Source organism: Amphiura filiformis, chromosome 6, assembly GCF_039555335.1.
Source record: "Amphiura filiformis chromosome 6, Afil_fr2py, whole genome shotgun sequence".
Classification (NCBI taxonomy): Eukaryota; Metazoa; Echinodermata; class Ophiuroidea; order Amphilepidida; family Amphiuridae; genus Amphiura; species Amphiura filiformis.
In genome coordinates this window covers 72,753,953-72,769,546 of record NC_092633.1, presented here as the reverse complement: position 1 = coordinate 72,769,546, position 15,594 = coordinate 72,753,953, and the positions used below count along the sequence as shown (strand labels likewise).

The 15,594-nt window shown below is 39.3% G+C and overlaps 2 protein-coding genes across 5 annotated transcripts in view; one reads left to right on the top strand and one right to left on the bottom strand.

Moving 5' to 3' along the window:
• The window catches only part of LOC140155994 (mediator of RNA polymerase II transcription subunit 12-like protein), a 112,153-nt gene extending 106,313 nt beyond the window's left edge, over nucleotides 1-5,840 (bottom strand). For all 3 annotated transcript variants that reach the window (XM_072179049.1, XM_072179051.1, XM_072179050.1), the window contains exons 1-2: nucleotides 5,704-5,840; nucleotides 1,310-1,411 (exon numbers count right to left, since the gene is read on the bottom strand). In XM_072179049.1, coding sequence (XP_072035150.1) covers nucleotides 1,310-1,411; nucleotides 5,704-5,796 — 195 coding nt within the window. In that variant the 5' untranslated portion in view covers nucleotides 5,797-5,840. The remainder of the gene's footprint in view (nucleotides 1-1,309; nucleotides 1,412-5,703) is intronic.
• Nucleotides 5,841-7,577: 1,737 nt separating this feature from the next.
• The window catches only part of LOC140155992 (BPTF-associated chromatin complex component 1-like), a 30,044-nt gene continuing 22,027 nt past the window's right edge, over nucleotides 7,578-15,594 (top strand). The window contains exon 1 of one of the 2 annotated variants that reach the window (XM_072179048.1): nucleotides 7,578-7,973. In XM_072179048.1, coding sequence (XP_072035149.1) covers nucleotides 7,956-7,973 — 18 coding nt within the window. In that variant the 5' untranslated portion in view covers nucleotides 7,578-7,955. The remainder of the gene's footprint in view (nucleotides 7,974-15,594) is intronic. The other variant, XM_072179047.1, reaches the window with a different exon arrangement.

Here is a 15,594-nt window from a genome sequence, read left to right as displayed (position 1 = left end):
AACTGATAGGCCAACAGGGTCTAACTTATGATAACCTGTACGTTTTTAACTACCATGAATACTTGGGTAACTTCCTATAAACGTAAGTCCTTTTGTTAGGGGGAAGGGGTCCAAGTATTATAATTGTAAAAAAACATCAGTCGAATTTGATCTTTTGAGGTTGGAATTTTCAATATTTCACACTTACATTATCGTACAGGGAGAGAGGGAGGGAGGGAGGGAGGGGGTCAGCCTCCCAACAAAAGAACTTTTTTATAGGATATCATCAAACCTTTGGGTTGTTCCCTTAAAAGGTTGAGCAAAACTGTTTCCATATTTGCTTAAATTTGTTTTCAGTGATTTCTTACATAATCAAAAATTACATTTAGATTATGATTTTCACATTTTTAATAAAACCAAGGTCAAGGAGCGGGGCTTCAAAAAATGTTAATTTCCCGAGAAGCAAGCTAAATTTCCCACAGTTTATAGCATATTTTTATATACACAAAAAACACAATTTCCCCCAAAATACCAGAATTTCCCTCCAAATGCCAACATTTCCGGGAAGGAGCTTCCCAAATTCCCCACTTTTTCAAGCCATGCCAAGGAGGTTGATGGATTGTACATAGAGCACCCAGCTTGTGTGAAATAGTGAAGCCATCTGCTTGGAGACCTATGCAATTGGTGGTTGGGGCGTAAATAGTAGCCCCTAAATGACACACTTTATAATGAAGAATTTGAAACAACCCCTAAATTACATACTTTATAATGAAGGATTTGAAAACAGCACCAAAAACAAGCAATATGCATAATGTGCATCATTCATTAATCATTATACAATCTTCTTTATACACACTGCAGTAAATTCAAGTCCTTTTTTGTTATTTGGTGCTGTTTATTGTTATCAAACTTCGGGTCCCTCCATGGTGTCATTGTTCAGGGTTTGATTCTCAAAGCCCTGGCAATGTATAGACGAATCCAACGAGCCAAGTCATGGTCAGGATTTGGTCGGCCATTATTGGGACCCCGCATGCACCAAATAGGTGTTGTGAGTGCCCAATTGGGTGGATTAAACCCGCATGAAATTCGATGTTAGATTCTTTTGTGCTGTAAACAGTCATCATTCTTTTGTCTATGTGTAACACGGGTGATAGAATGCAGTTTAAATTACCCTTCAAGGCTGCATCATTTCACATTTTAGGTGAGATAGCTGGGTCCCCGTTGCGGCTATGGCTGCCATTGAGGTGTAGGAATGTGTGAAATTAGATTCGTCTATACTATCTCTGTACAGACCTGTGTAGGTATCTCAATCTTACTGAATTCAACTCACCTTGTTTTGATTGATGTGGCTGAATCTAGCTGTGCCATACTCATCAGAGAATGTGGGGTGGTTGTTGAAACCTTGCTTAACATTAGTTGTTGTCAACTCATCCTGAAGGAAAAAAATCATATTTAATATAATGTTAATAGCAACAAAAAGCTTCAGCTGGCTCCAGTCTGTCCATTGGCATGGTTGTTACCCAGATTTGACAGATTTCAAAATTTGAACCTGTATAAGCAGCCAATTTATGCAAACTTGATCTAGCATTTTCATTAGAGTGTACTGTGGGCCTAAAGGCAAGAAAAATAAAGGAAAAATTTGAAGAAAATATCATAAATATAATGACCTTTTGCTGAATGTACTTTCAAAATACGGTAGTCAATATTTTAGATGTAAATAAACTTCTTTTTTTCTGTTGTCCGTAAAATGGAAAACTCCCCCACTTTAAACTCTAAATGGATTAATACTACATGTATATACAAATTTCTACTAGGCACCAAAGTGCATAAATTTTATCAATGCACACCAACTTCCCATTGGATATAATTATACAGAGCAGCTTCCAGCTCCACCCCTGATTAATTAATTTAATTAAGCTGTTGTAATTAAAATTAATTGATTACAAAAATTTGTTCAAATGTATTTGTTATTAATTTATTAAATTAATCATTTATCTTTCAAATAAGACCAAAACCATTTGTTTATGATGGATTTTAGCAAAAATATCCACCTATTTTATGTGCCCTCCTCAAAAAACATGATCATTACTCAATATGGCTCCTAGATGAATTTGATGCTACACAGAGAAACTGCAGAGAAAATCATGTTATTAACAGTGATTAAGGTAATTTCATGATCCACAGCCTCATCCCCCACTTTCCTTTAAAAAGTTGAGATTTTTATACCACTGGAAACCTCTGGCTTTATAATATTTATGTACAAAATATTTCTTGCAGATTAATGTGTTTAGTAAAAATATCGTGAAATTGATAACCATGCATAACTCGCCAATGCAAAATCAGAATCAACTGAAATTTTTGGAATAAGCTTTTTTCGTGGAAATCTACCGATAACTGTCATAAAAAGATGATGCTAGGATCACAAAATACTCCTTTAAGGTTAGTAACTATTTTCAACTTTTGCAATTTGGTCATTTGTAGCATCCTGCGAGCGTGTAGAAGGATTCAAATATCTCAAGAAACATTAGAGATGTCTTTTAGAGAAACGGAACTTCTGACAAACATGTCGGGACGGGAAATATGTTTACTTACTCTCCAATTGCACTGTGTCGTGTTATTTTAATTTTTTGCATTATTCCTTTTACAAATTAAGTGTACTGTTAAATATCCAGCGCATATTATTTTCCACAAAGGTCCTATACACAAACTTGACGTTGCATGCGTATACATGATATGGTTAACACCTTGAACAGATTATAGTAATAAAAGTTGATTCTTAGTTTCCTGTCACCTGACCGCATCACCTTTTCAATTTGAACAAAACTTTCACTATTTTCATAAAAAAGTCAATTATCTGAAAATTGAGATGTAAATAATCAAAATTGAAACTCTCCAGTCAAAATGTCTGACATCCCCTGCTGATCATAATCAGCAGTTTTTCTTAGTTGTAGGGTAGAGGACGTAGTAAATAATGGAAATTTAAGGATTACCTCATCATGTTTCTAGTGATTAGGCCAAATTAAAAAAATGTTTGTCTCAGCAGTTTATTCACCCGCATTAGTGCAAAAAAAATTAAATTTTTTTTACAAAACGTGTAAAAAATATGATAAATTTAATTTTTTTTTCAAACCTCCGGAATTCATTCGACACAACTGAATACGTCCCCATCTGATGATTTTAACAATCTCTGCGACATACTTTGACTGTCGCCTATAGGGCCTACTATATATTTATTTATTTAGTATTTCTTTATTGAGGGTAATACTGCTTCAGTGACAAGCACTGCTTTTCAAGCAGGCCCTCATTGTATACATGTTATAGCAACAAAATATATTACGATACACAATATTTACAAAAATAGCATACATAATATACTAGTATTACAAATAAGTATAATGGTATCGTCAACTTCAAGAAAATTATAAATACCATGATTCAAAATACAGAAATACAATAATTATATTTATACAAAAATTAAGCAAGCAAATGAACAAAATGTAGATAAAGACAGGCCTAAATTTCTTTAATTTTTGACTGAAATTGGCCTAAAGTCATATTTTCCATCTGCGCTCTTACTGTCGGTGGCAAAGAATTCCATGCATAGGCTGCCCTGACGTGAAAAGTATGTTGACCTGAATTTGATTTAAATTTTGGAACAATCAATGTATTAGAAGTATGATTTCTAGTTATATGATTATGGTTATCATGAACAAAATCAAATTGAGAAGATAAGTATGATGGATATTCATTCTTTAAACATTTGAAAACAGTCATTAATAGAGTATTATGCCATCTTTGATCAAATTTAACCCACTGCAAAGTATTCATATAATCATTAGTTGGTGTCCTTATATCTGCTGAGAGAATTATTCTAGCTAAATTATTATGAAGTACCTGAAGCCTATTATGGTAGGCCTACTCTACACTAAAATTTGACCAGACCATGATGCCATAATCAAAGTGGGGAATAACAAGAGCATTGGATAACATTACAGTGGTTTTGTATGGAAAGAAATATTTTAGGCGTTTTATTATGCCAGTTCTTTTGGAAATAGTTTTACTAACATTATCAACGTGAGCTGACCAAGACATCTTGCTATCAAATTTTACACCTAGATATTTAAACTTATCTACTCTTTCAATATCATTGTTGTTATATAATAAATGTACATTGCTGAACTTTTCAAGCATTTTGTTTGTAGTGTAGAGCTTTATAAGAAAGCAAACGATTACTTGTGCAAGTGATGCCTCGCATATTGTATACGACTCCCCCATAATATTTACAATGCATCAAAGTTTTGCATACTGCTGTACGAACATGTACGTTGAGTTGACTTCATGACTTGACATCCAACATGGATACCGATATGTATGCATTCTGAAAGATTGAATCAAAGGCTCTAAAAGCAGCGGTTTTTGAATAAAAAAAGTAGACCAGAAATCCGACAATACAATCTCATCCATAGACAACCATATTAAACATGTTTACCGTGCATGTAAATTAAGTAGTCCACTTAGGAAACCAACAAACAGAGGGAGTACGGTGACTAAAAAGTTCAGATCAAACATGAAAATCTATGCACAATGGGCAAGTGAACTATGGAGAAGTCTAGTTGCAAAATGTCTGTAATGATGATCTAAGCATGTATCTGTTTTTATGGTCTTTCATCAACAATATACAGGTTTAGCAATGAAAGTTTTGACAATTTCACTGAAAAAAAAGTGACAGGAATTTCTAATCATTTCATTTCATTAGCCTTATTGTAGGATGCCACATACTAGAAGTCCACAAGACCAGACAATAATAAATTACACTTTACAGAAAATTAAAAATACGGTACCTACATGTAATGTACAGTGTATAAAATGATATGTCGTCAGATCTCAGTTATTGGGACTTTGCTTGAGAAGTCTAGCCACAAATTTGCTCACCGAGAGCTTCACATTCGAGGCTAGAGACCATTGCATTCAAAATTTAGTCGGATTCGCTGAAGCATGACACCTTGTAAAGCAATGGAAGTTCAGAAGTAAACACAGCTGATCACAACAGGCGACCGCATCAAAAATGTTGCTAAAATTGCCCTTCAACAAAATTTTAGACTGTTCAAAATAGGCACAATATATGTTACTAAATAGATGCATTCAACTCATCAAAATAACTTTCATCCAAATATCAACATTAAACAGAATAAATAACAATTAACATTCATTGGCATTGCAAAAATTGTCAACAACGCTTTCCGACCAAAAAACGATAGCATTTTACATTGTACTCTAGCATCGATGCGTAAAGTTGTGTGCCAATTCAAGGCTAGATAGAGTTCTTGAGTAACTGGGACTATAACTAAAAAATTTAATTAAATGAACACAGCCGACATAGTGTGCCAATTTTCGATGTACACTGCACGCCGCGCCAGTGCCAGTGTCAGACTGTGCGTACGTAACACGGAAGTTAATTCAGCCATGCACTCGTGATTTCTAAGTGTGTGCATTCGCGTTGTAATTTGAAATATGCGATACACGATCGTTGTTGGATCGCGTACAGCTGTTGAAAGCTGTGTTCAATTCAGTCAATTGAAATTCCTAGTAATAAAATTAGTATGTAGATATGTTTGTAGCCATTTTTAGCTAGACTAGCTAGGTAAGCTTAAAAAACATGTTAAATGAATCATCCCATTACTAGCAAATAACCTAGATTATATCACGGATGTCCGATGTACTTACCTCTTTTTGTTTTGGATCCTGAGGGTACACATCAGGGCATCCAAGACGAGGTTTCTTGAGGGGCCTGTTTTCCTGATGAACGAATTGGGCCATGACATTGACGGATCACAACCAAGCCAGACAAAACATTAACATCAGGATATTGGACAAAATAACAATGACCATCCGGTGGCGAAGAGGGCACACTTTTTGAGTGTTGCCAAGTCTATCTGTCTAGTGACACTAAATTTAGAGATTTTCCAGGTTTGAATTAGCCAATTCAAATTCAAACAGCAACATTTTCAAGTAGTTACATTTTCAAGTTTGGTGCTGTGATATAGCTAGATTAAACATGTATTTATAAAATAAGATAAACATTTTATAAAAAAAGTTAGTGGGAAATAATACAGGCACTATCACTTAGTAACAGCATGTCCGTCGTCCGTATGAAACACTTCGAAAAACACTTTTGAAAGTTTTTTAACTATTTGCAAGCAAAGGGTAGAAAAATAATTTGATGCTAAAGTATCATCAATCTCATTCATGTCCTTTCCCATGCAGGAATGATATTTAACAAAAGCACCATTAATTAAGATAAATCTTCAATTTAAAATTTGTCACGGACGGACAAAATAAGTGTCACAGATGGACATTTTAATTTCACTACTGAAAGTGGTACTTTGTGTCAGGAATATTGGTCCCCAGCCATTTTGGGGGGCGGGGGGGGGGGGCTATTTTAAAGATGTACAATCTCTTGATGCTCAATCTTTGCAAAGCTACTAACAATAACTAATTAAACATTATATAAAGCAACATATGCCTTTAGTTCACTTTCATTGTTGCTTGATTCATTACTGAAAATGATACGTTACTCTATGAGGACTGTGAATTACCTTCAATATTGGTACACCTGTCATTTTGGGGCCATTTCAGGGGGGTCTATTTTAAAGATGACTATATCACTTGATGCTCAATTTTTGCAAAGTAACTAAAATTAACAGGTTGAACATATAACCAAAAGATGCCTAGAATATATTTCACTTTTACTGTTGATCAGGCCCGTATGCAGGGGGGGGGGGGTTGCGGGGTGCGACCGCATCTCCCCAAATTTACAAAAGTATCCCAAAATTTAAGAATTTGTGAGCGTAGCGAGCCAAAAAATCAAGGTTTTTACGCTTTTTGGGTCAAAAAAGTCCAAATTTGGGGAAGAAAGTCCACTTTTCACAAAATTGCCCCCCCCCCTTGGAAAAAAGTCCACTTTTTCAAAATCAGCACCCCCCAAATCTTGCGTACGGGCCTGCTGTTGATTATTCAGGGCTGATGGTACATAGTGGAGTGAAGTTCTTTACACAGACTTCAGCCATATGGAGCAAGTTTAGGGGGGTCTATCTGAAGAATTAAGGGTCCCTTGTTGATCAACTCTTGAGGACAAATTTAAACACACATGGTCAACACAAATATAGTAAAACCAAGTTTAGAGTTCTTTTGATGTTTTATTTATAAGCTGTCAAATATAGGACATTGTAATAAAATTTGTAATGAAATGTCCATCCGTGTCAAAAATTCTGTCCGTCCGTGACAAAAATGGATATTTCTTGTCATAACTCAGAATTGCAAGATAATTTGTCCATGGCAATGTGCAGCTGCTTCAAGGGGTAAATAAATGGCAATTTTAAAAGTTGCTCCTCTGGTTAGCATTTGTGTCTGTCCGACGTCCGTGACACCCAAAAGTGTCCGTCCGTGACAAAATGTGTCACATTCTCCTGCAAAAGATGAAGCTTGTTTCCAATATCTGTGTATCACTGCATCAGCTAATTTCAGTAAATTAGGTAAAGTGTCAAGAGTTTCAAACTGGATGGCAACACTGTAATCAATCAGTGCATAGTAACGTGCAGTTGATGCATAAATCCATCGGATCAAATTTTGCAAGTTTTATTATGTTTTGTGTATGTAATTTACTGAAAACAAACATCGAGAATGTTTTATACAAGATTTTGATATGATAGGGAATAAAATAACTGGCGCTAATTTCAGTTACGCGGTGCTTTTGATGTTATTTTTTATCCCGTTCGGTGGATTTGGATTTTCAATTTGACCTTTGACACCCATTTCCTTACAAGCCGGCGAAGCGCTGTTTTTGTTTTCATGGTTTTCATGTTTAGCTGATTGGGTTCTACACTTTTACTTTTACTACACAGACATAATTCATATCTTTCTTTTGTATTATACCACTTGGGCGATTTGGAATTGAAGAGAAAACAAAGCAGGATAAGATGAGTTCTGCACAAAAGGTTAGTAAAATATTAAAGTAACACTGACATGACTAAAATTAATTATTAAAAATGAAGTAGAGTCCTACTAAGTCTAGATTTTTGGTTTTCCCTATAGCCGTGTACTCAATGCGCAGTCCCTAGCCGCCTAGTGAGTAGATTTTCTTGCAATAGTTGGCCTATTTACCTTCAAATTTGATCCTTACATGTACTTTGATTCCAGAACAATATCCAGCGTAGTAAAAAAATTTTTTTTGGCGTTTCCGATCGTCACGATGAAGCATTTTTCAGGACAAAAATGGTTGCTCAGTTCTTCGTCTCATTTGTTTTTGTCGTAGGCAGGTGGTAGGTTAGTCTCGGCACCGGGCTCGGCACACACTGTATGTGTCTATAGGAACGACGAGCGTTAGGACCGACGCAGTGTTCGATTTACCACCTGCATACCTGCACCAGTGCATGTAACATTCCCTTTGTGCATGCAGCTTTTCACTACCTGCCTGCACGCGTGCATGTACGATTTTAGCGCTAGCGATATGACAAGGCCAATATAGGCCTACAAAAGTAAACAAGCAGTCAGTCCGATTTGGAAAAACCCAATCTATTTTTAGCGCAACATCCTGACTTCAGGGCTGACGCAATTGACAATTCCCGATACCCCTATCACGTGAGAAGTGTCACTTTTTTTCATTGACTTCCCTAGTCTTCTACACAGCCAGTTTGCGTCGGTCTGATACTCGTCGATCCTAACGAACATTCGTGATAGCCACATACAGTCTGGTCCGAGACTATGACTTCCCTTAGAGGGGCTAGCGTAATGTGACGTCATCCACCAATTCCCGATACCCTCGCACATGTCGAAGCTGTCATTTTCATTTAATTGAAAAAAAAAGAACCGGAATTTAAACCGTGGGAAACCGTGGAGAGTGTCAAAGGTCGCGATCACGGGAACACCTATTTTCGAAATCCTCTTCATCGAGATCGTCTTTTTTGTCCTATTTTGATCTTCTGATCGCTGTTTTTTGCCAACTTTTTCACATCAATGCTCGTTCAAACTATCGTGATTCGTATTTTGGACTTGTTTCTCCACGTATTTGATATCTAGCTCAATTATTTTGAGCATTTCCTGTGACTACTTTCGCGGGGTTTATCCACCATCTTGGATTTTTCTGGATCAATGTTTACATTCACCATCGATCATCATCATTTTAAATTCGATGCTGTCCGGAGTTTTAACATGCATGTATGCATGGTATGACAGGTTTGATGCCCATACTACCCCTTGCTACCGGAACTAAGGTCAGTTACCAGTTATTTTTGACTTGTATTAGACATTTGCAGTGCCACCTTTTGTGCTCTTTGTGGTTATTTTTTGGCTACCATCATTTTGTTATGTAAACTTATGAAGTATGATCACTGCCATACTAGCTCATACTACAGCCTCTACAATTGACTTTGCTGTGTCTGCATACTCTAATGACTCTTGCCTATAGATGTCATCCACCAATAAGCTTTTTGTTGTCACGTGTGAACTTCTGTGTGGTGACTCAATATGTATCACAATATTAATAGTCGTAAGCTACATGTATTGCAAGTCCCCTGGTCATTCTCAATATGTCCAGTTGCAAATGATATTCAACCAAATAAGAACTTAGCGTTGATGTACCTTGCCATCCTCTTGGCTACTCAAGCAAATGACATTGAAGTAAACCCGGGGCCATATACCCCTAAGTACCCCTGTGGGGTCTGTAAGAAAGCTGTTCGCTGGTCAAAAACGAGAACAGCTGTAGCCTGTGACACGTGCGATACATGGTATCATACTGATTGTATGGGAATGTCATCTGAAGTGTATGAAAGTATTAATAGATCTGATATTAGCTGGATTTGTATGTCTTGTGACACCCCAAACTACTCCTCATCAATCCTTGATACTTACCTGAGTGAATCTGACAATAAATTTCAAGCGTTATCAATCATTGACAGTTCATCGGATGCATTTACATGTAGTTCAGTTAATGCCAGTAACCTTGGAAGTCCGTCAACCAGTGGCCCTACATCGCACAGTCGCTCATCCATTGACTCTGAGCCCAATCCTGGCTCTCCTCTTCAACAATCTTCCCCCATTAAGTCCAAGAAAAGGAGGAAAAATGATCCTAGACCCTTGAAGGTCCTCTCAGCCAACTTGCAAAGTCTGCATGCCAAAAAGGAAACATTTTGGGAAGCAGTTGAAAGTTGCCAGCCTGATGTGTTAATTGCAAATGAAACCTGGCTGAAATCATCCAAGTTAAGTTCTGAAATGATGCCTCCTGGATACAATCCCCCCATCAGGAACGACCGTGCCGATGGCCATGGAGGTGTATTACTTGCTACCAAAAATGACATCATTGATGGTGAAATCAAAATTAATGGTAATTGTGAGCTAGTTGCAACTAAGATCCAGCTGTATGGTCAACAACCTCTCATTGTTATGTCAGCGTATCGACCACCAAATCGTGATCTTGCCTACGCCCAGTCCCTGTGCCAGTCTATTCGACATGTCGTCTCTAGCAACCCATCAGCTGTAGTCTGGCTCAGCGGGGATTTCAATCTTCCGGACATAGATTGGGACACATCAGCTATTGTTGGCCACCAATACAGTCTTGCAATGAACAATTGCTTTCTTTCTACATTCAGCGATTTGGGTCTAACACAAATTGTCGACTTCCCGACCAGAGAGGAAAACACCTTGGACCTGTTTCTTACTAACAGACCAGCCCTCGTCAGCAAGTGTTTGCCTATGCCTGGTGTAAGCGACCACGAGATGGTTCTTACATTGTCTGACATCCGTGCCAAAAGACAAAAGCCAGTCCGCCGCAAAATCCTCTTATGGAAGAAAGCTGATATGAGCAACATCAAGTCAGAAATCAACACCTTTGGCAGTCACTTTGTCGCTTCCAATTCAACTGACACAGATGTCAATGACCTCTGGGAGCAGATAACAACCTTCCTCCTCAACATCTTGGATTCGATGGTCCCTTCCAAACTGTCTTCTACAAGATTCAATCAACCATGGATCAATCGCCACATCAAGGCCTTATCCAGGAGGAAGAAGAAAGCTTATACAAGAGCCACCAGATCAAAGGATCCAAAAGACTGGACCCGATATAAGGACCTCAAGAAACTCCTGCAAAGAGACTGCAAATCAGCCTACCACAACTACATCAGTGACATGCTGTGTGGAGAAGGAGATAGCAACCCTAAAAGGTTCTGGTCCTACATCAAGAGCAAACGATGCGAGAATTCGGTGTTGCGCCACTGATGAAAGACGGTGTCCTGCAAAGTGACAGCACAACTAAGTCAAACATGCTGAACGATCAGTTTGCTTCTGTCTTCACCAATGAGGATGCATCTGATTTACCAGATCTTGGCATCAGCCCACACCCACCAGTACCATCTTTCTCCATCGACACTGAAGGTGTTAGGAAACTCCTTGCCAACATCAAACCCCACACAGCCAGTGGTCCTGATAACCTGCCTGCCTATCTTCTTAAAGAAGCAGCGGATGAGCTTGCACCAATTCTGTGCCTACTCTTCAACGCCACCGTCCATCAAGGAAAGATCCCTCTTGCATGGAAATGTGCTGGCGTGACTCCTATCTTTAAGAAGGGTGACAAACACAAACCTGAAAACTATCGCCCAATATCGCTCACATCAATTGTCTGCAAAACAGCTGAGCATATCATCCACAGCCAGATCATGCAACACCTCGATGCACACAACCTGCTAACTGAATGCCAATTTGGATTCAGGAAGAAGCGTTCCTGCGATTCACAGCTCCTGATAACAATTGACGACCTGGCCAGAGGACTTCGAGACAAGCAGCAGATCGATGCAGTTCTCCTTGATTTCTCGAAGGCCTTCGATCGTGTACCTCATGAACGTCTTCTTTTGAAGCTCCATCACTACGGGGTCCGAGGCCAGCTACTCTCTTGGATACGAGACTTCTTATCAGGGCGTACCCAGAGTGTGATTCTTGAGGGGGAAAAGAGCAGCGTCGCCAGCGTAACTTCAGGGGTGCCCCAAGGCACTGTTCTGGGACCCCTGTTGTTCTTGGTCTTCATTAACGACCTTCCCGAGTGTGTTTCGTCAAGTATACGACTCTTTGCTGATGATGCCCTCCTGTATAGACCAATCCAATCTCAAGATGACATCACTGCTCTTCACCAAGACCTCACCAACCTTCAGGAGTGGGAGAAGAAGTGGTTAATGCAATTCAACGCTGACAAATGCGAAGTTCTCAGAATCTCCAACAAGCGAAGTAACATCTTGGGTGCAACCCAGTACTCAATCCATGGGACTGCACTCCGAACTGTTGATGAGGCAAAGTATCTGGGTGTCACTATCCACCGTAACCTCAGCTGGAAGCCGCATGTTCAGAACATCTGCAACAAAAGCAACAGCACCCTTGGCTTTCTCCGCCGCAATCTGAGGAAATGTTCCCCAAAGATCAAGGAACTGGCCTACAAGACATATGTTCGTCCCACACTGGAATATTCATCTACGGTGTGGGATCCACATACGCAGGACCTGATTGCCCAGATTGACATGGTCCAACGGCGTGCTGCTAGGTTTGTGACGGCCGACTACAACCAACAGAGCAGCGTAACCCAGATGCTACAAAGTCTACAATGGCAGACACTCTATGAACGTAGGGCCCACAGCAAAATCATCATGCTGTACAGGATAGTACATGGTCTTGCCGCCATTCCTGAATCCTGCTGCTCCACCATACTTGTTCCCATCTTCATCAGACCAGACTAGAGGCCACAACCAACAGTTCAAACAACAACACTGCAGAATCCTGTCTTATCAACACAGTTTCTTCCCAAGTGCCATCTGTATCTGGAATTCTCTACCAATCACTGTGGTGTCAGCTCAGTCACTGGATATTCTCCGAACCGTCTGGGACCACTCACCCTCCGATAGTCTGCCACAGGGTCATCTTTTTACTTGCACCATGTTTTTAGTTATCTGCACATTTCGTTGAAATTTGTTCCCGTGACCAAGCACCTTTTGCACCCAAGTGCGACTATACTCCACTACGGAGGGATGTACTCAATGGAAGAAGAAGAAGAAATATTTGTTTACGTACAGAAAATAATCATAATAATGTCCAGCCATCTTTGGGACCAGGAGCTCATTTTAGCTCCTGGTCCAGGCATACTTAATATAAGGCCTGTTCCTGCTGCTCCACCATACTTGTTCCCATCTTCATCAGACCAGACTAGAGGCCACAACCAACAGTTCAAACAACAACACTGCAGAATCCTGTCTTATCAACACAGTTTCTTCCCAAGTGCCATCTGTATCTGGAATTCTCTACCAATCACTGTGGTGTCAGCTCAGTCACTGGATATTCTCCGAACCGTCTGGGACCACTCACCCTCCGATAGTCTGCCACAGGGTCATCTTTTTACTTGCACCATGTTTTTAGTTATCTGCACATTTCGTTGAAATTTGTTCCCGTGACCAAGCACCTTTTGCACCCAAGTACGACTATACTCCACTACGGAGGGATGTACTCAATGGAAGAAGAAGAAGAAATATTTGTTTACGTACAGAAAATAATCATAATAATGTCCAGCAAAAAAGGAAATAGCTCAAAAAACACTTGCATCATTCTGGAAATTGTGCACCTCGTCGGCGACTAGTTCTAGAACAGATGAAGCCACAGCATCCAGTGTTTTGGCTAAGAAATCGGCGAGTGATCGGCATAAAAATGACACTGACAGTGGAGCCGATAATATTATTACAAGCTTAACTGACAATGATCGTGATTCAATGTGATTTTATGTTTGCTTTAATTTTGGTGCATGCACACTTTTTGCTGTGCATGTAGAAATTTTGGGCTACATGCACCAGTGCAGGTAGGAAAAAATGTGTAAATCGGACACTGGACCGACGCAAATTGGCTGTGCAGAGATTGATGCTGATCAATGACGTATTTTCACGTAACTTAATCAACCAGTCCTTCAACTGCTTACGCACGGTCATCGGGTTGTGCTTGTTCCGCCATGTTTATTGTTTTGAGATCGGGGCCTTGGGATTTAGGCTCTTTTATTGGAACCAAAACAACAGCGGGAATCGTGTGTTAAATTGACATTGAAAAGAACAGGAGGGATCAGCGAAATTTACTGTCAGCCCTTTGGTCAAACCTTTGTGCGCACGCGCAGTGTAATTGGTCATTTTTCATTCGTGATCATTTTTGTTGGACACGGGGAGAGAGGCGGCTTCTTAAATCATCTTTATTCGCCAAATTCCAAATGATATTATGCTTTCAAGAATTTGGTAAGAATCCTAGTTAAGTTTCTGATTCTTATATGAGTACAGTTTTACATGCATCGTCCAAATTTCAAAGAAATTTTTTTAAATGCCACAGCGGCGCAAAGTCTTAAGCGTGTAAATCACATTCACACACAAAATGGGAAAAACGAGTCTCAGTGGACGAACGGCGTCCATGAGACTCAGCGAGTCTAACTAAACATGACACTCTGACATAGTCACAGTTGCTCGAGAAGTCTAGCCAAGAATTCGCTCACCGATAGCTTCACATTCTAGGCTAGAGACCATTATTGCATTCAAAATCTAGTCAGATTCGCTGAACTGAAGTATGACACCGTGTATTGTAAAGCAATGGAAGTTCAGAAGTAAACACAGCCAATCACAACAGGCAATTGCATCAAAAATGTTGCTAAAATTACACTTCAGCGAAATTTTAGATTAGACCAAAAATTTTTTTTATTTTCCCAAAACAATTGTCGACTGGAATGCCCTGCCCCCCTCGGTCATCGAGGCACCTTCTACACCATCCTTTAAAGAAAGGCTTAAAGAACATTTAATCCAGCGTATCTAAACAGCTGACCCAAACCCCCATTAGCGTGATCCTCCAGAGGAGGCGGTGCTGATTATCAATCCAAATCCAGATCCAGATCCAGACTGTCCAAAATAGGCAAATCTTGCTCAAAAGTTACAGTTGACTTATCGAAATATAACTTTCATCGAAATTTCAACATTAACAGAATAAAAAACCTACGTGCAAAAAATTGCACTGCTGTCCGACCGAAAAACGATAGTAACAGTCTAGCATCGAATGCGTAACTATCGTGTGCAAATTCGAAGCTAGAGTTCTCGAGTAAGTTGTCAATTATCATATTTTTATTTTGCGACATACGAAACAGTTACACTCACTGGCCGACTGGTATAATTTTAGCCTCTTTAGGGGGTACCGGTAAGGTGTATCTGTGATGGGGGTGATAAAAGTTGCCGAAATAGGGGGGGGGGTCAATTTTATTGATGCCGACTTTTTGTAAATTTGGGAGCCCCCTTCCGAAGAAAATGATAGCCCCCCTATTCAAATGAACATGTATGACTAACATTTTGTTTTATGTTTTCTGATACAGATTCCAGCTGTGACAGAAAGATGGAACCACAGCGACACAAAATGCAAAAATAAAGAAAAACTTATTCAAAAAGATCAAATTTGTGTTCAAGTGTCTTTTTTTTAAATAATTCTCATGGTTTGATACTACCCACCTAAGTAGGTCTACACCTTTGCACTGATACAAGGGGGGGATAATGTGTTTGAGCAGGCACCCTTTAAAATGTT